The sequence below is a fragment of the Drosophila santomea genome, chromosome 2L (assembly GCF_016746245.2).
Source record: "Drosophila santomea strain STO CAGO 1482 chromosome 2L, Prin_Dsan_1.1, whole genome shotgun sequence".
In the NCBI taxonomy this organism is placed as follows: Eukaryota; Metazoa; Arthropoda; class Insecta; order Diptera; family Drosophilidae; genus Drosophila; species Drosophila santomea.
In genome coordinates, this window is record NC_053016.2 from 8,839,761 (window position 1) to 8,857,432 (window position 17,672).

Sequence of the window (17,672 nt, forward strand, 5' to 3'; positions counted from 1 at the left end):
ACACAAGGTAGTTCCCTCGCCGCATTGATAAGCGCCAGCTTCGGTTGGTTTCAGCTTGGTTCTTAACCCGAATGCAAAACACAGTCCAAATGGAATCCACCGGCTTGAACTGGTTAAGTCCGACTTGTGACGTCACGCGCTGCTAATAGTTCCAAAAACGTATATAAACAATGTACAAGGTATTGTACTAGACATTGACCTAGCTTTTGAATACCCAGTTACTAAGCCTAATAACAAAAGATATCCCTTGTGTTTCGTGTTAACTAACAAATATCCCACAGAATATTGGTAGTAATTTGAGCTATAGTATATCAGTATTAGTTACTGATATTTTGATGATTATGATGATGATGATTAAAAGGTTTCAGTTTTATGCCTTTCCATTACTATACAAATAAGCTGAGTAGAAAAACAAAGTACCTGCTATTCCTATGAAAAGGTAAAAGCGGAAGTTCCTAAATGAAATCTCGAATTCGGGCCGAGATGTCATTGGCTCGGCAGTGTTTTCCTATCGAGTGATCGGCTTGGTTCCGGTGAGCTGGGTTTTTGCGATAGGAGCACGTTCTGGAACGCCATAGCATGGATGGTACGAGCTCCATATAATGGCAGTGTTCCTTATCAATCAACGGCGCTGATTAGTTAAAACTGGTTCGCACCTCCAAAAACTCAGCTGTGGTGGTTCGTTCTAGTCCGCATCGGTGACGAAGTCAGACTTTCGGACTCATCTCAATTGGGGAAATCAGTGGATTGCGCTTATCGCGCTCCTAATTCAAGGCGGTGCTAAGCGCCTCTTGACTCATCATTATACGCTATATTTTTGTTGCCTAAAGTATGTATGTATGTGTGTTGCACTTCATGAGGTGTACGATTCTGCAAACAATGCAACTAATTTTTAATTTCCACGCTGCATTGTGTGAATATACATATTCCGCGTTCAGTTGCCGGTTTTAGCCAGTTCAAAGTGGTTCTTGATCGAAACCAGCTCTCCATGAAAAGTGGAAAATTTCGTTTAGAGATAACTCTTTTGTGATTGTGTGGAAAATTTTGGTAGCCAGGTGGAAAAAATATTCCTATATTGTTATAACATTTTTATCTACCGAAATTGTGATACATTGATATGTTCATTAATTGTATTTGTTTAGAAAATAAATTTCTAACAAAGATATAGTGCTGAAAACTTACTTCTTTCTATTTATTTATTAATAATAATATAAAAAAGCATTATTTTCGTTTCTTTAAAAATTTAACTGTTTTATAGCACTTTTCGTGTTAGCTATTATTCAATTGTTTTCAAGTGTTTCAATTCCCAGCGACTGTAGAACCAATCCACTGCAAATTCAACGTGTAACTGAGTTCTGTGACTGTGTGATCTTAGTCTTCAGCCAAATGGCATTGGGTTCGTATCGAAGTCAGCAATCAGAAATTCGAAATCAGAAATCAGCTGATCTGCGGGCGTTATTGGGAGGTCAGACTGGGATTCGTTTAAATCAAAAAAAAAAAAAAAAAACTGAAGCAAATGAGGCGATTCTTGTTTGCTGGAAACCGGTTTGCTGATTTCTTTTTCTAACAAGTGATTTCTGGGAATGTATCTCTCCTGTTCGCGACTTCAAATGCCAGACTTCATGATTAATTGCGCATAAAATACGAAATTAATGAGAGGCCAGGGCAACCAAATGGTAAATAAAGGAAACTTAGTTTTTGGGGTTAATGCTCTAATTGAAACAAGGGGAAATTCTCACGGAAATAACCCATATTTTGTTAGAAGAAGCTTTTAGTCGGTTCTTCAACTCATTAGAAGCTATAGCTTGAAAGCTTAAGATTGCGAAGCTTCGCGTTTTAGTCGCGCTCAATGTTATTTAAATTTAAGCAATTTGTTGCCTAATATGTTAGTCAACATTTTGATTATTCGTACTTTAACCCCAATCCAAAGCCGAAACTCTTTCTTTATCACAATCACTATCGCTATTTATAGGCACAAACAATATTTAATGCAATCAATTGAGGGACATCACACACAGAAATATTTATTATTTATTTTTATAGATAGGTAATAAAAAAAATAGTTATAAATATTAAATAAAATAATAAATATAATATAATATAATATATAATATAATATAATAATTGAATATAACGAATATAGTTATGATTTAAAAAATATTTAAAACCAATTTAACTGTGCCAAAATATTAAATGTTAGAAATATGCTACACAGCTAAACATAGGGCAGCTTATGACGATTCGACTGCATATTAGGCACATCTTTTTTCCAAGTGTAAGTACAAGCAAGACTGGGAGACAGTGTAAAACAAATCTCCCCAAAGGGCAATCTTCGCCCACGGTTTCTTCAATTTCGCGCACTGATTGGGGCACAAAAGCCAGGCAAACCGATCTGCAAAAATATATATATGCATATATGTTGTATATACACATATTGTGAGTGAAAGAGAGGCTTAATTCAATTGAGCAGCGTCTTGGGGCAGCAATTTGTGCGACTTGGTGATAAGCTGATGTACGTGGCTGGAGCTCCAAGAGGAAGCCTGCGATTAAGCTTAATTAATCCACCGGTTAGTTTTGTGCCTGGGCTGTGACTGCTTCTCCTCCGGCGGTTCACGTGCGCCTCCTGATCTCCGGCTCCGGCTCCGGCTCCGGATTGAGTGTCTGGACGCCTAGTTGAAATGGCGCTCAGGGTTATAAGTGGATGGCGGATGGTGCAGTGCACTGCCTTCGGCTAATTGCAGCTTCTAATTGCGGCTACTTAAATGTACATAAATAAAAAAGTGAGCTGCCAAAGTGAGCGCAACTTATTAAGAAGAGATTGTTTTAATACAATCTATTTTCTGGAAAATGTGTAATCTTATAGGAATATTGTAAAACATTACAACTGAAAAAACAATATCTGCCTTTTAAGTGACCTACTCAAGGAAGATCGATTAATGAATTTGTTATCACAAACATTTCCATTAAGCTTAGCTAAGACATCTCATTTCAGAAATAACCTTTAACTTTTAATAATCTTTGCGATGATTTTTATTTGATTTTAATTAATTACTATTTGATTGCAAAGTTGAAGAAGTATATTTCCATAAAATATTCATAAATTATCTGCATTTCAATAGGTTGTTCAAAAACTATGATAATAATATTATTAAATGCTATTCTAAATAAAGTTGAGAGGTGACACTTGTGCTCATCATAACAGTATCATAACTATCTAATGGCTGTTTTTATATATTTAAATAAGTATATGGGCTTTTATTTCATTGTTTGCATATGCTTTTACCGAAAAGTACCAATATCTAATAGTAACCCATTGAAACCCCATTCCTGCAGACCAGTGTCGATTGAGATACTTTTGCGACCGCACACATTCGCATCTCCTGACTGCAGAAATACACACACCGTGGAAAACGCAAAGAGGACGCACACTCGAAAGCTTGGCGGCCAAAGCTCCCTGGCTGCAAGCTAAAAACTGAATCTGAGTTTCAGGCCGGGATTGGGGCAACCTCCCAGCAACCACCCACCATCCACCGCCACCCGATGCGATACGATCCGATTCGACTCATCCGCCCCGTGGGCTCGTCGTCCGCATTTCGCGTTTGTGGTACTTTTGTCGAGTGCGGCTGCTGCTTTGCCCAGTCGTTTGCCGTTTGTCAACCGTTTGCCAGCGTTTGCCGTGAGCGCTAGTTTCTTGCAAGAAATATATACATAAATATATATATATAAGTATATATATATAAAGTAGAAGCAGCGATAATAACTGAATCTGAAGCGCAAAATCTGTGTATAAAGTCGTCTGTGAGCGTCGCCCAGTAAACCGAAATAGTCTAACTAATATTTAGTGTTCAGCTAAAAAGTGTTTCAAGCATAGTTCAACAAAAATGCAGTACATCTATGTGATTAGTGCGCTCATTTTGGCCATCGCCGTGCAGCAAGGTAAAAGGATTCAAGTCAACGCACTTCCGACGACGCGATTACACGATTACATAACGGAAGATATGATATGGATGGCAGCAAGGGGGTATAGGGGAAGGCAGCTCGTTTCCCGGGGGCGTTGGGAAATTGGTGGGAAAGCTTGTGGCGTCAGGACGGCGCCGCGGCAAAAAGCCAGAGTATCTGGAGTATCTTGAGTAGCCGGTCGTCGTGGCGCCTTTTTGTCCAGCCCGCTGAGTAATATTTGCATTTAATAGATATAGATATAACTTGGGTGTCTCGAGCTCTCTTCGTGCAGGAAACTTTTTTCTCTACTTCATTTGTTGGCTCTCTGCCACAGCTTTTTTCCTGAGCTGCGAAAATGAAAAATGGGGCGGAGGATGGGTTTTTCATGGGGTCGTGGCACGTTGACATCACAACTAAAACAGATAATAATTAGTACACACTGTGGTGCTATGCTTTCGCAAAGGATAATGGCGAGTAACTAGCTTTAGACCCAAGTTTTTCCTTCCTTCTTTCGCCGCAAAACCCAATTTAAGTTTTCCCACATGTGTGTGTATGTGCAGGGATTATGTAGGACATGCGCACTCTATTTGGTTAAAGGTCCTGGGGGCCAGTTGCAGTTATCCGCTACCCAAAACCGAAATCCGCTCAGCGACTTATATAAAAATACATTTGACTGCTGTTTCGTAAGGAAACTTTAAATATTTAAATAAAATTGCAACTTTCTGTTAGGGAATTCCTATACGTAAGCATGCATACCCATATTTTTCGCGTTCTAGGCAATTCAATCAATGCAATTTACGACTATTTATAGACTTTAATAAACCTTAATTGGGCATGACTAAGTGTAAACAGTGGAAAACGTCAGCATTTCTTTTAGGACTTTTTAGAAAAAGGTTGTAAGACGCATTTTAATTAATTAGAAATATTAGAAAGTATAATGATGAAATTGGCTTACTTGTAGTATTTCACTTTTAATTAAAAAACATTTTTCTAGCAGAGAAATAGCCGTCCATATGCTTTTGAATCACCTTAGAAGCCTTTCATATTTGACACTATTGCATTCCTTTGTCGCGACGAGCTTCCAGCTCTCAGAGTATCTAGACCATCCCGTGGAGTGTTTCATCTTTGCGAGGAGGACCTTTCCCCATTGTTCTCAAGTATCTTCGCCCCGAAGTAGGCAACACATTCATTCCGCCTTCTGCTTATGTAACCCAAATGGAACGCATAGAATAATGGACAGCAGTACGGGGGAGTATTCAGAGGGCGGCGAGGTGGGGCAAAGTTATTCGAGTCCATTAGCAATGTCGATGGCTCAATTAGCTAGCCACTCCTAAGAGCCTCGCAGGCTGGCACTAATGGAGGCGTCAATGGAACCGCTGCCATCACTGGCATCGCTGGCATCTCCATGCCATTGTGCCACTTTTGGCACAGCGTGAGGCAAAAGCGCATCGCAGGTTGCACACATGTATCTTCACGGTGGAGGGAGCAGGTGGCACTCTGATGAGCGGACGGACAGGCGGTACTGGACATTGCCAGTTCGTATATTTGGGAAAATTAAATAATGCGAATCTCGTGTCGCGCACGACCTTAAATTCAATTTAGCTGGAAGCTAGTCAAGTGATCACTAGCAGCAGAGAGATCTCTTTATATCGCATTTGTTTACACGCTTGTTTCTTTCAGATTCGCTTGTTTTGTGAAACTATTAAGGTTAAGCATATGCCGCATAGGCTGCCAATGGAAATTTTCTAATTGGCATTAACTATTGCTTTGTGTCAATTACGCGCCAGATTGCAAGGGGGTTAAAAAATAAAAAGGTGGAATGGCTAATGGCAGGGTATATGCACTCAGGATGCACAAATGCAATTACAATCAAGGAATCACTTAGCTAGGAACTTGGAGCTCTAGGGAAATAGCAAGGCCTACTCAGGCAAACGAAGTTTATTTATATCGCTTTCCTAAGATAGTTACTTGATGTATAATTTACTAACTTCACTAAACTGACTTACATTGCAATGGTTTCAGGATATGCCATCAAGTGCTTCGTGTGCAACAGCCACAAAGACGCCAACTGTGCGCTGGACATACCGCCGGACAACCTGCTGAAGGACTGCGATGAGCAGTACTCGTCCCGCGGCAAGGGGATTCCCACGTACTGCCGCAAGATTACGCAGATCATCGAGTTCTCGGTGAACAGCCGTGAGTAAAACCATATGCAATATACAATTATGTGTGGATGGCTGGTCTAGACAGTGGAACAATTGCATTGCAGTGCCCCCGGATAGCCGTGTGATTAGGACCTGTGCCTATCAGAACCAGACCTCCACCAACTACTGCTATCAGCGTGCCGGGTTCGGTGGTCGGCAGGTGGTCTGCTCCTGCGATACGGATAACTGCAACGGTGCCGGAGCGATGGGCGCATCGGCGGTGGGCGTGGCGGCCATGGTGGGACTCCTGCTGAGCGCCCGTCAGTATCTGCAGCGTTAAGGACGAAATCGAGGGACTGCCTCAGTTGTTTTTGTTTGTTTTATCGATGCATCCACCCAGTTTCAGTTTTTCTTTCGTATTGCTGCTGACTCTTTGACTTCTGTGACACTTTCACCGCGCACTCCTCCCCCGCCCCGCAAGCCACCACATCATTAACAAGGTCCACTCGCAGAGCTGCTCCAGAGTCAGGTAATATATATGATGAATCCAAAACTAATATGATAGCAAATTATAATATGAAACATATTTTCAGCTCTGGACCCAGCCTGATTTTGTAACATTTTTTGAATGGAGAACCGTAAAAGCTTTATACAAAGTATTAAATAATAACATAATTCCCTAACTAGAAGTGTATATAAAAACCAAAGAGAGCATTGTAACAATTGGCCAATATAATCGTTCAAATCGTTTTACATTAACAGGAATTTTTGCAACTAACGTATATTGCAAGGAAAAATAACGAATAAATAAATAAAACTAAAACCTACCGCAGTTGAAAGTATTAAACCAAAAATCGAAAATAACGAATAAGTCAAAGATGGCCACAAAGCTAACGATGTTAAAAATTAAGGCTACCAAACATACAAGTAGTACATAATAAATGTTAACACTCTTCGCCTAAGTTTGTCTACTTTTATTTAACACAAGACTTGAACAAAATTTCGGCAATAGCTAACATTAATAATTAAACAATTTTAAAGTAATGCTCAACGAGGTGAACACTTCATAGAATAATTAGCAAGCAATTGGGAGGAGAGTCGTCCCTGGATAAACCCAAATGATAGTTGTGGCACGCTTAGGGGCGACGACCACGCCCATATCTCCGCACTCCCCAGGGGAAAACACTCGTTGTTGTAACCAACTGCCAAATAAGGAAAACTTTAAAGTCGTTTCATCTTACCGCATAGGCACCACCCAGCAATGAGCAAATGAATACGAAATATTTGCGATATCCTGTAGAGGAAACAACACCAATGAAACCTTTTGTCCAACGTAGCAATAATTGCAGATGCAGAATCACGGAAATACATTAAAACGTTACAGAAACCAAAGCAACAACAAGTACATTGTTTTTAGTTCTTTTAGCAAAATAACAGTTTATAGTAAAAATTTTTTTAGTTAAGAACCTCCTCTTAAATGCAATATTTGTAATGCAATAAAATTGTAAAATGTTTAAAGTGAAAAACAATAAATATGAATACAAATAACCGATGTTCTTATTAACCAGGAATAATTTTTCAGTTTTATGAGAATTTAAAAATTTTTATAAATATAAAAAAGCTTAATTAAACAATGACTTGAAAAATCTTGCAAAATCATTTGGTAACCAGACACGTAAGCGTTTTATTTCGCTTAAATATAAACTCGACAAACTAGGATTTCAATTTCACGGATTTTAAGCGAATTCGTTTGGAATATTTAGTAAAAGCATAGATACTTGAGGTAACAAGCGGATGATAGTGTACAAAATAGTGAGTCTATATGTAATAACTAAAAGCTCTACCTAAATCAAATGAAAATCGCCTATATTCCGTGGCATGGTAAAGATCAGCATATTAAATGGATTGCAAGAGACTGGACATGATTATTTAGCACTGGTGCAGCTAGGTGTCCTTGTGGACCACCCTCTTGAGGGCCAGGAAGCAGTGGCGGGTGCTCAAATCGTGGTAGCCCACGGGTCCTCGCTCGCAGTCCGCACAAACCAGAAACTTCCTGCCGTCCAGCGTGTTGGAGAAGCCGATGTTCTCGAACGTCATCATGTCCTTGACCAGCCAGAAGTCCTTCAGTGGCTCGCTGTTTAGGCTGTCCGCTGTTCGGTCCTGCTTCTGCATCATCAGTGGCACATCCACCTGGCCGCAAGAAACGTAAACAATTAGATTGTTGGCCCAGTCAGCAGGGCTAAGCCATCCGGCACTCACCTCCTCCTGGTTGTAGGTGCCCTCTTGGGCTTTCAGCATCAAACTGTTGCAGAACTGGCAGCGAACATTTGATTTGTTTTTTCCATCGGCGATTTGCTCGCTGAAATCAGCTTCCTCGGTCATTTTTTGTGGATTTATCTTAATTTTGCACCAAACGCATAAAATGTAATCAGTTGATACTTAAGCAGTCGCTATACAACACTGTGCAGTTGAGTGGTCACACTGTCGTTATCGATAGACGATAATTATCACCGCCGTTAAGCCACAAATTCAAAAATAGAGTTTCCGTTTCCGTTCCTACCAACAATATGAATAAAAATTAAGTTATATGAATTCTACACATAAATTTGGTAAATTCTCTGTGTAATCCATTATTTTACTTCGTTTATAAGTTCTTAAACACGGTTTACAACCCATTACCTCATATAATTTCAACCAAACACTGTCATTTGCTAAATATTTCGCAGCTACTCCTAGAGAACCTGTAGATTATATCAATGCAAGAGACGGTGTTTTTGTATACCCTGTAATAGTATTGGCACTCAACTCTATTCTAAAGCTTTGGTCCTACTAAAAGCATGCGATATTGAAATTGAAAAGCGATAGCTACATGGATTGCTTGGCAACTCTGGTGAGCGATTTGAAAAAATATTTCCTTTTCTGTTCGGAATTCCTAGGGAGCAGACGGCTCGTACTTTTAGCCAAATCTTCGGCACCTGCCACTGTGTAGTCAGGAGATACCAACACTTCAGACCGTGTAAGTTGCTGCAAGTTGGCCTAAATCAATCCACATGTGACTACTTGGAAAGGATAACCTTAAAATCGAGATACGAATTCTAAGCATTCCTGTTTGCTTTCGCCAGTTGTTTTTCTTTCAGTTTTAGAACCCAACTCCCAGCCAGGATCATGAACATCCCCATCTATCAAGTGCCCTCGGTGACCATGCAGTCGCTGCACCAGCAATCCTTGTACCAGCAAACCTACTTGGACCGCAATCGCATGGTCACCGATGTATATGTGCATGAACACGTCTCGCAGAGCTCTTGGTCAATGGGCTCGGTCTGTCCATCGCCTGTTTTTATGACAGGTACTGCCAATTGCCCCTTTATGGCTGGAAGTACCCATGGACAGTGCCATCATAGCGCCACGGTTCATGCAGTGACTCCCCATTATCCGGCCTATATGCCCTTTCCGGGTATGCAGTACTCTGCGGCCAGCTCTGGTACGTTTTGGTTACCCTAGAGTGTCCACTATTTCATTGACAACCACTTCCCTACAGCCTCGATGAACGCGTATGGCCCAAATCATGTGTATTCCGCTCGTGCTTCCGCCTCTGCCGGTTTCTATTTGCCCCAGTACCATGCAAACTGCACTCATGCACCGCCGAAAAAGCAGTTCTCCGCCGCTTACACCCAGACCCAGGAGCCCGTTAAAACCAGCTGCGATGTGGCCACGCAGGTGGATTTCCCCCATGAAAGATTCCGCTCGGAGGCTAAGAAGCCAGGAGCAGTTCCTATTTCAGACGGGTAAGGTTAAGTTCTCTTCAAATATAAAAGCTCTACCAAAATATTTGGATTGCTTGTATTAATGGAATAAACCTTTAAAAAGATTTAGGAAAACCCACTTATCTCAACAGTTTTATATTTTTAATCAAACAGCGTTGTTCCTGAAGAATCGAGCATCAGTTCCTTGGAAAGCGGTGCCGGCGATGGTTTGCGAGTCCAAAACATGCTGCGAAACTCGGAGGTGATGTTGCTGGAACAGCGCCTCCACGACATTACTAGAGTCTCACTGCAGGGCAGTGAGATAGCCGAACGTCTGGCCAATGCCCATCGCAATCGTCCGTGCTTCAAGAAGATCGACACACTGTGTGCCCGCTTGAAGCAGGATCTGCTGCGTCCGGATGGCGTGCTGCCCAACATCAACTCACAGGGCATTGCTTGGGCCGTTAAGGATTTCATATTTGTCTTTACACGCATTGTGAATGCCTGGGTCATACTGAAGGGCTATGTCTACAACACTCCTGATGCTCTGAACAAGATTAAAGATGAGCTGCCGATGGGTTTTATGGCTTCCTTTGATTCCTGGCAGGTATCGACGCTGTCCCTCGTGCAGATGATAATTAAGTCCTTTGTGAGTCTGGATGAACTGCTGCAGAAGCAGAAAAACAGCTTTTCTGGCAAGGATGGGGCTCTAACGAACCTGAACAATAGCAGCACTCTGCGAAGTTTCATAGATAGCAACGATAGCAGCAGCATGGGACAGAAATACCAGAGCATAACTACTGGACCAGGCCCCAGTGCCTTCAGTACACCGCAGAATCAAGTGCGGAATGCAGTTGCAGAATGTCAAGAGCCAAATTCATATGCCCTTTACAAACCGAAATGTGCGTTAAATCTGAACTATCTGTACACCATGATTGAGGATTCGGAGGAAACGCAACGCAATGTGGATGCGAATGGTACTTACCTGAAAACTGGAACCTATCAGCCACTGCAAAAGGAGTCCAAGCAACTGGAGGTACCGCCTTCAAAGCCAAAGGACCAATACTTGGAGTGGAATGCTTTACAACAGATCTTGCCCACTCAAGAGACTCCCAAGGCTCCCACTCCGAAAGCATCTCCGATGCCGGAGCGTGTGCAAGATGTCAGGGCGTTCACGAATCCATTTAGTTTGATTGGAAAAGAGGTGACCCGGCAGCTGTACGAGTTTAGTGACCGCGTCATGGAGCTAAATCACTTGGAGCGCTTCTTTAAAAAGCAGTTCACTCGCAACTATGTCAGTTTTCTTAGTTAAGTTTATGTTTCTAGAGCTGTTTATTAATTATAACTACCATTTCAGTACCCAGATTTCTACCAACAATGCCAGGATGAATTCATAGATGTGCGAGCCATTATTGTGCAGTGCGAGAATGCCTCGTATCATCATATTTATCAGGCTATACATGATCTGCGCCGGATCATCTTTACGGTGCGCTGTTACCTGAAGGTATTGGTTTGATTACATGCAGCCATCCAGTCTTTTACATTCTATACAACTTTTTGTTCTCGTATGGCAACCGAAGCTGCATTTATAGGTCAAGGAACGAATGAATCCATTCCAAGGTATCAGTATGAGTGGGCCATTTAATGGACTAATGTACTAATCACTGGTCTCATTTGGGCACTAATCTCATATAATAACACATTAACCAGATCATCAATTAACTATTTAACCACTTTCACAACCAGCATAGCGCATTTCTAATCCTGATTTTATTAATATCCTAGATGTACTCGGACGAGAACCTCCTTTACTACATTGATCTCTACGAGCGCTCTGTGAATGACATGCTGTCCAAGCCACCACATCTGCCCAATCAGTATGATCACATTATGGGCAGGCCAGGCGAAAAGCTCTTCAACTACGAAATCTAAGTGAAAAAGTATTTACAATGCGGTCGTCAACGGAAAGTTAACCGATTTATGCGGCTTATTTAGCATTAATACGCGTAATTAAAGTAGATTCATTTAATTTCGAAATCAATTAAGCGAATCACAGTGCCTTAACCCAAACTTTGACATATCCTTGATCTAAATGACTAGAGAGGTCTTCCATCCAATTGTTCACTTCACCCGAGCTCCTATTTTACTGTCGCAACAATTATTCAGCATGAAATTCACACAAGTCTTATATTTTATAATGTAATATTTATAATATAACGTTTTTTTTTTACAATGTGAAGTACGGATCTAACTGCATTGTTGAAGTCACTACAAAAATAGCATGTCAATAAAATTTAAATTTGTACAATGAAATAAAAATATAGAAAAGTTACGCTAGTCTCATCAAATTTCTTATTTTCGAATGTAACTCAAAATGGAATCGTTAGTTAGGAACACAAGTATAATATAAATTAAACAAAATAATAAATTAAATTGTATAACAACTCTTATATACAATTGGTAGTTAATATTCTTTACATAGTGCTAATTCGATCTTATAAAGTCCTCTGGGTTAATGTCCTGGGCCAATAGCATGCTATAAAAAATAGTTGAACTATCGGAGGCCAGGCTTTGGGGATTCCCTTCCTCACAAATCCGTCCATCATCCAGCACAATTATACGATCCATGGCGTGCAGTCCGCGCAGGCGATGGGCGATGAAGAGGAGTGTGCAACCCTTAAAGGCATTTCTTAAGGCCTGCTGAATGCTCAGATCAGATTCATCGTCTAAGTTGGAAGTGCCCTCGTCGATGGCCACCACCTTGGCGTTTTTCAGCAGGGCTCTTGCCAAACAAAGCAGTTGCCTTTGACCGGCGGATAGGTTGTTGCCACACGTCTCAACTTTTCCGTCCAACCCACCCAACTGCTGAACGAGCAGAGTAGCCGCTGCGGAGTTTTTAATGGCGTGCCAGATCTCCGAGTCGTAGAACCCATGACGAGGATCCAGATTTTCCCGCACAGTGCCTGAGGAACGATTAAATATGTTACTTCGTTTCTTTATAACAGTTCACATTCATCAATTGTTATACTGACCTTCAAAGAGGAAGGGCTCCTGAGTGATGACTCCGACTCGCTCCCTAAGCACACTTAAAGGCAATGTTTTTAGATTCACCTGATCTAATCGAATCTCTCCGTGCGACAATGGTGCCACTCGCAGAAGGGCAGCTAACACAGAAGTTTTACCAGCTCCAGTGCGGCCAACGATGCCAATTCGCTCGAAGGCTTCAGTTTGGAAGCTTATGCCTCTCAAAGCCGGCGCCAAGTGCTCTCTGTAGCTGAGTTGGACTTCTCGAAAACTTAGAACTCCTTGGCTAGGCCATCCAAAAGGAGCCTCAGCACTTCCGGAGGCATTCTGCTCCTCCTCCAGCTGCAGGTACTGATCAATACGCTCGACTGCGACCAGCTCCTGTTCTGTTTCAGCCACAGCATGAAGAAGATCTCCCAATTGACCCGTAATGGAGAGAGCGTAGGAGATGCATAGGCCCACCAAGCCAGGATTGGTTGTGTGCGAGGCGGTAATGGCTGCCAGAAGACCTGCTCCTCCGACAAGTAGCGTTCCCAGCAACTGAAGCCGCAGAGCTAGCCACTGTTGGGCAGCCGACTGTGTCAACTGAGCCTTTATGCTCTCCTCGAGTTTCACTTGGAAATCCCGTTGAAATCTCGGACTAGCTCGCATACTTCTTATTGTAGTCAGTCCCTGTAGAGTCTCCGTAAAATGAGTATAAAGCGGAGACATTGCATTGCTCGATAATCGTTTGATGTCCCGGGATGCGTGCCGATAGCGCTGCTGTAAGTTTAGGTAGATGGGCACCATGGGAATAATCACCAATCCCAGCCAAGGCATTGCATATAGGCTGACACAGAGAGCTCCCACTAAGCCAGCAAGTTGCGCCAATAGAATATTCAAAATAAATGGCAGGGAGTCGTCCACAGTGTTGGTGTCGGATGAGAAGCGGTTTAGAATGCGACCCACTGATGTGATGTCAAAGAAGTTGAATTTAGCCTGGAGTATGGATTTAAATTGGTAATTTCTTACGACAATTAAGCCCAGCAGCTACTTACAAACATGACTTTCTTCAGTAGCTTTTCGTGCATAAAGATGGCCGCTTTAATTCCAGCGTAGGCAAACAGAAACGCCCTGGCCAATGTCACCAAGGAATTGCTTACAGCAATTGCGGTGAAGATGCTCAAATAGAATTTTGTTGTGTGCCCAGGCACCGTTTCATTGCCCACAGTCGGTCGCATCAACAAGTGATCCAAGGAAGTGTCATTCGAGTGGGGATCCAAGGTGGTTTCAGTGACCCAATAAGCCAGCCAGGCATCACTTAAATTCCGTGTCAATTGCATGAGTACAACTGATAGCAAAACAGTAAATGCCAGTGGAGAAGTCACTGCCTTCCAGTAGCATGTAAAAACGTTTCCAGAAAGATGTCCGTACTCTCTCGATTCTTCCAAAAGCAGACTATCCACACTCTTCTTGTCGTCCTGGTTGGATAACTCCACCGAACGTCGCCTGGCTGATGTTTCCTGCTCATCGTCAGCATCTTCATCCAGGCTTAGGTCAATGCTCTGGGTCATATATTCACTTGGAAGTAGTTGACCATCCTTCACCTGAAGAATTTGATTGGCGTGGAAAAATAATTGAATACTTCGTGTGACCACAATGCGCGTTTTGTGCTTAAGCAGTCGCAGAATACAGTGCTTAATAATATGCCTGGCCACATGGGCATCCAACGAGGAGAGCACATCGTCCAGAAGGTAAACTGTCAACAAAGCAAGAATTTAAATTCGGAAATTAAAAAAAAAATCTATTAAAAATCTATCTCACCTTTCTTATCCTGATAAACAGCTCTTGCCAGTGCAACTCTGGCTCTCTGGCCTCCGGAAAGTGTTCTTCCATTCTCACCGACACCGACAAGATCGCCTCCAAGGATTTGGAGATCCTCCTCCAAGGCACAGGCATGCAAAACAGTTTTATACCACTGTTCATCAAAGTGGGCGCCCCAAACGATGTTATCGCGGATGGTGCCCCTTTGGAGCCAAGGTGACTGTGGCACATAACCAAATCCAGTGGTCAGTTCCTGGACGCACACTTCGCCATCGGTGCACTGCAGATTCGCCACTATGGCAGATAGAAAGCTACTTTTACCACCACCCACAGGGCCTTCGATGCACACAAGCTGTCCTGCTTTTATGTCCACATTTATATCCTTCATGCGGAACGCCGCTGGAGATGTGTGCTCATCGCTATCATGACAGAAACTAGCGCACTTCATCTGCAGCACACTGGCTTTTGGAGCATCCAAAGGAGCATCATCCCCTGTTCCAGATCCGCCACTTCCTCTCATTATGGGATTGTAGTACGACGAATAATCCAAATTGGGCACATCCATCAGTTGTTGGACTCTCTTAATGGAAACCCAAGCTTCAATTAAGCCGTTGAGCACCCATGGAAAGGCGTTCAATGGTCCAATGAGCATATAGAGCAAGGCCACGCTGGTATAGGTGGTAGAAGCAATCAATTGATTGCCCATTAGAACGGATACGCCAAAGGTAAGCAGGCACATAAGCACGGGAGTGGTGGCCCAAAAGTAAACGCACATGGCATCCAGATATTTCCTCTTCGATAAAAATCGCAGCTCCTCCTGCCGAAGTCCTCGAATCTTTGTTATGAATATATCCTCCCAGGCATTGATTTTGATCTGCTTGGCTCCTTGCATTGTTTCCGTTGTGGCAGATAGCCTTGCATCCTTGGCCGTCATCAAGCCACTTGAAAATATGCCTATCCTCTTGGCCAACCATCTATTGATTGGAATCAGAAGTGCAGCGAATATTACTCCCGCCAGAAAGGCGGCTCCCAGCTGAAGATACAGCAAATACAATGTGGTAAACAGCTTGAAGGGAATGCTCCAGAAGAAGTGAAAACTTATGCAGGAGTTCACAATCCTATCCGTATCCGTTGACATGAGATTTAGCAAGTCCGGCTTAGATTCCTTTAAGCCCCTCGCCTCTAGTGCTTTCCTGTATATTGAGTTGACCACTCCCACTCGCATTTTCATGGACACCATGGCCATGCGCCAGTCGAAGTGGGTGGCGCACACAGCCGACAGCAATGTGCTGCCGAATAGGCCCAAGGCATAGTAATATACTTGATTGGGGTCTGCGTGATCCTGTCGGAGTAGTCCTCCGAGCAGTAAAGGACCAGCAAAACCACTCAAGTCGGCGATCAATCGAAGGATGCCAATAAGGTAAAATTCCACGCCGAAGCATCTATGCAGTGCTCTCCATAAACTTTGCGATTGCGACAGAGCCAAGTGCAACTTTTCGCTCAGTCGCGTAATATTTAGAGCGTCGGGGAGATCGAACAGATCCTCAATCTTTCTCAGCTTTCCAGCCACTCCTTTGAGGATTAGGGGCTGAACCCAGTGGAAGAGGAAACGCGATCCCCAATTGGCTTCATCCTGGGCATGACCCAAGTGGCTCTCATTCGGATCGAATTGAAAATACGTATATTGCTGGGATAGCAGAGCCTCATCCTCTCTGGCAGAAGCTCCTACTCTGGGCAAACTGGTGTAGACAGCACTTCCTTTTGGTATTAATGTGGCTCCAAACAGCAGATCGCATACCAGCGTGGCCAAGCTCCAGGGCCACCAGCTAAAGTGCCGACTTGTCCGCAGCCACACTGCATCCAATACCACTACTGTGAGCCAAACGACATTGATTAGCAGCGATCCCCGATGACTCAGCTCTCCATATTGACGGGCTGTCAGTAGAAAACCTGTGGATGGGGGAGGAATAGGAAAGCTGATTAACAAAGGGGTCATAAATTATTGTTTTAGGCTTATCATTTTATAGCGGAATAATACATTTCTGCTTTTCCCAGAAAATCATGTATGCTTTTTATTTAACAGACAACAGAAAACGAGTTATGTTTGTTAAGTTAATAATTAAAGCAAAGGGAGGCGTAATTGTTATTGTTAATTGTTAATTGATAAGAAGAAAGTACGATATACGATCCGAGACTCTGAAAGGGAAACCCCGAACATGCCCGCATATGCACCTAAGGTATTGCATCGATGTAAACCCCCGGAAAAAGGAAAACCGCACACTCACCGCTGTGAACCATCCACATAATGCATTCGGCACTGACAACCAGCAGATCCGCCGCAAACAGTTCAACGCCCTGCTGGTGGAAGGCAAACACCTTGGCCACCGGGAGCAGGGCCAGTACCATGGCCAGGAAGGCCCGTATCCAAAGCATTCGCATTTGCAATCCATTACGGACGACGGGTCGCGACTGATTGCCGAAATTGTAGGCGGATATGGCGGCGAAGATCGTGTACACGGGCAGCTGGAGTAGGATCTTCTGGAAGCAGGGCAGCAGATCGTTGGTCTCGTTGGCGAACGGCTTCAATCCCGTGGGACAGAACTGCGTCCAGTTCCAGGCAAAGTCGCCCCAATCCACAGACGACATCTCGATCGAAATCTTTGACGGATTCTTCTGTCTTCCGCTGGTCTGGTTCAGTTAGTCATCGCTGCGTGCACATTTGCACCACTGAACCACCGAGTGGCGTTAAACAAAGCGATAAACACAACAATTGGACTTCAGATAAACTTCGTAATGAACATACAGCCGCTATGTGCAGCCGCAGGGTTGCCAACTATCAGAACTGTGATGAAATTCGATGAACGGTTCCCGTATTCGCTTTCTTGTGAATGTTTAATTATCAATGAATATACATTTCTTAATGAATCGTAATATATATGTCCAATAGATATACCAATAATGCAAAACCAAATGAGCGGTTTGATATTGGTTATTTGCACAATAGCCAGTTTTTATCGAA

At 42.9% G+C, this 17,672-nt stretch overlaps 4 protein-coding genes across 6 annotated transcripts; 2 read left to right on the forward strand and 2 right to left on the reverse strand.

Annotated features, from left to right (window-relative positions):
- Positions 1-1,371: 1,371 nt before the first annotated feature.
- LOC120458618 lies at positions 1,372-7,631 on the forward strand. 2 transcript variants are annotated; one of them, XM_039646328.2, is made up of 4 exons: positions 1,372-1,396; positions 5,962-6,135; positions 6,209-6,612; positions 6,677-7,631. In XM_039646328.2, the coding sequence occupies exons 1-3, from the start codon at positions 1,387-1,389 to the stop codon at positions 6,421-6,423; spliced, it is 399 nt and encodes a 132-aa protein (XP_039502262.1). In that variant the 5' UTR covers positions 1,372-1,386; the 3' UTR covers positions 6,424-6,612; positions 6,677-7,631. The 2 variants fall into 2 exon arrangements, with proteins under 2 accessions (XP_039502262.1, XP_039502261.1); XM_039646327.2 differs by lacking the exon at positions 1,372-1,396 and adding an exon at positions 3,639-3,936.
- A 111-nt stretch (positions 7,632-7,742) lies between these two features.
- Positions 7,743-8,541, reverse strand: LOC120458619 (guanine nucleotide exchange factor MSS4 homolog). The gene is made up of 2 exons (XM_039646329.1): positions 8,343-8,541; positions 7,743-8,273 (listed from the first exon to the last, which is right to left on the reverse strand). The coding sequence occupies exons 1-2, from the start codon at positions 8,463-8,465 to the stop codon at positions 8,028-8,030; spliced, it is 369 nt and encodes a 122-aa protein (XP_039502263.1). The 5' UTR covers positions 8,466-8,541; the 3' UTR covers positions 7,743-8,027.
- A 406-nt stretch (positions 8,542-8,947) lies between these two features.
- Positions 8,948-12,158, forward strand: LOC120458613 (protein mitoshell). 2 transcript variants are annotated; one of them, XM_039646321.2, is made up of 7 exons: positions 8,948-9,099; positions 9,206-9,564; positions 9,622-9,868; positions 10,001-11,120; positions 11,184-11,330; positions 11,407-11,446; positions 11,612-11,737. In XM_039646321.2, exons 2-6 carry the CDS (start codon positions 9,249-9,251, stop codon positions 11,416-11,418), a joined length of 1,842 nt encoding a protein of 613 aa, XP_039502255.1. In that variant the 5' UTR covers positions 8,948-9,099; positions 9,206-9,248; the 3' UTR covers positions 11,419-11,446; positions 11,612-11,737. The 2 variants fall into 2 exon arrangements, with proteins under 2 accessions (XP_039502255.1, XP_039502254.1); XM_039646320.1 differs by lacking the exon at positions 11,407-11,446 and having other exon boundaries at positions 11,612-12,158.
- A 146-nt stretch (positions 12,159-12,304) lies between these two features.
- Positions 12,305-17,488, reverse strand: LOC120458611 (ATP-binding cassette sub-family C member 10). The gene is made up of 5 exons (XM_039646319.2): positions 16,939-17,488; positions 14,654-16,603; positions 13,888-14,588; positions 12,859-13,828; positions 12,305-12,789 (listed from the first exon to the last, which is right to left on the reverse strand). Exons 1-5 carry the CDS (start codon positions 17,297-17,299, stop codon positions 12,311-12,313), a joined length of 4,461 nt encoding a protein of 1,486 aa, XP_039502253.1. The 5' UTR covers positions 17,300-17,488; the 3' UTR covers positions 12,305-12,310.
- Positions 17,489-17,672: the final 184 nt, after the last annotated feature.

What these genes read in the sequence shown, in the direction of transcription:
- LOC120458613 (XM_039646320.1), top strand. Translation starts at nt 9,249, where the DNA reads ATGAACATCCCCATCTATCAAGTGCCCTCGGTGACCATGCAGTCGCTG. An exon ending in GCAGTTCCTATTTCAGACGG is followed by an intron (nt 9,869 to 10,000) that starts GTAAGGTTAAGT and finishes TTAATCAAACAG; the next exon opens with CGTTGTTCCTGAAGAATCGA. An exon ending in AGCAGTTCACTCGCAACTAT is followed by an intron (nt 11,121 to 11,183) that starts GTCAGTTTTCTT and finishes CTACCATTTCAG; the next exon opens with TACCCAGATTTCTACCAACA.
- LOC120458619 (XM_039646329.1), bottom strand. Translation starts at nt 8,465, where the DNA reads ATGACCGAGGAAGCTGATTTCAGCGAGCAAATCGCCGATGGAAAAAAC. An exon ending in GCACCTACAACCAGGAGGAG is followed by an intron (nt 8,274 to 8,342) that starts GTGAGTGCCGGA and finishes TCTTGCGGCCAG; the next exon opens with GTGGATGTGCCACTGATGAT.
- LOC120458618 (XM_039646327.2), top strand. Translation starts at nt 3,882, where the DNA reads ATGCAGTACATCTATGTGATTAGTGCGCTCATTTTGGCCATCGCCGTG. An exon ending in GGCCATCGCCGTGCAGCAAG is followed by an intron (nt 3,937 to 5,961) that starts GTAAAAGGATTC and finishes CAATGGTTTCAG; the next exon opens with GATATGCCATCAAGTGCTTC. An exon ending in CGAGTTCTCGGTGAACAGCC is followed by an intron (nt 6,136 to 6,208) that starts GTGAGTAAAACC and finishes ATTGCATTGCAG; the next exon opens with TGCCCCCGGATAGCCGTGTG.
- LOC120458611 (XM_039646319.2), bottom strand. Translation starts at nt 17,299, where the DNA reads ATGTCGTCTGTGGATTGGGGCGACTTTGCCTGGAACTGGACGCAGTTC. An exon ending in TGTTTATCAGGATAAGAAAG is followed by an intron (nt 14,589 to 14,653) that starts GTGAGATAGATT and finishes CTTTGTTGACAG; the next exon opens with TTTACCTTCTGGACGATGTG. An exon ending in GGAGCCCTTCCTCTTTGAAG is followed by an intron (nt 12,790 to 12,858) that starts GTCAGTATAACA and finishes ATCGTTCCTCAG; the next exon opens with GCACTGTGCGGGAAAATCTG.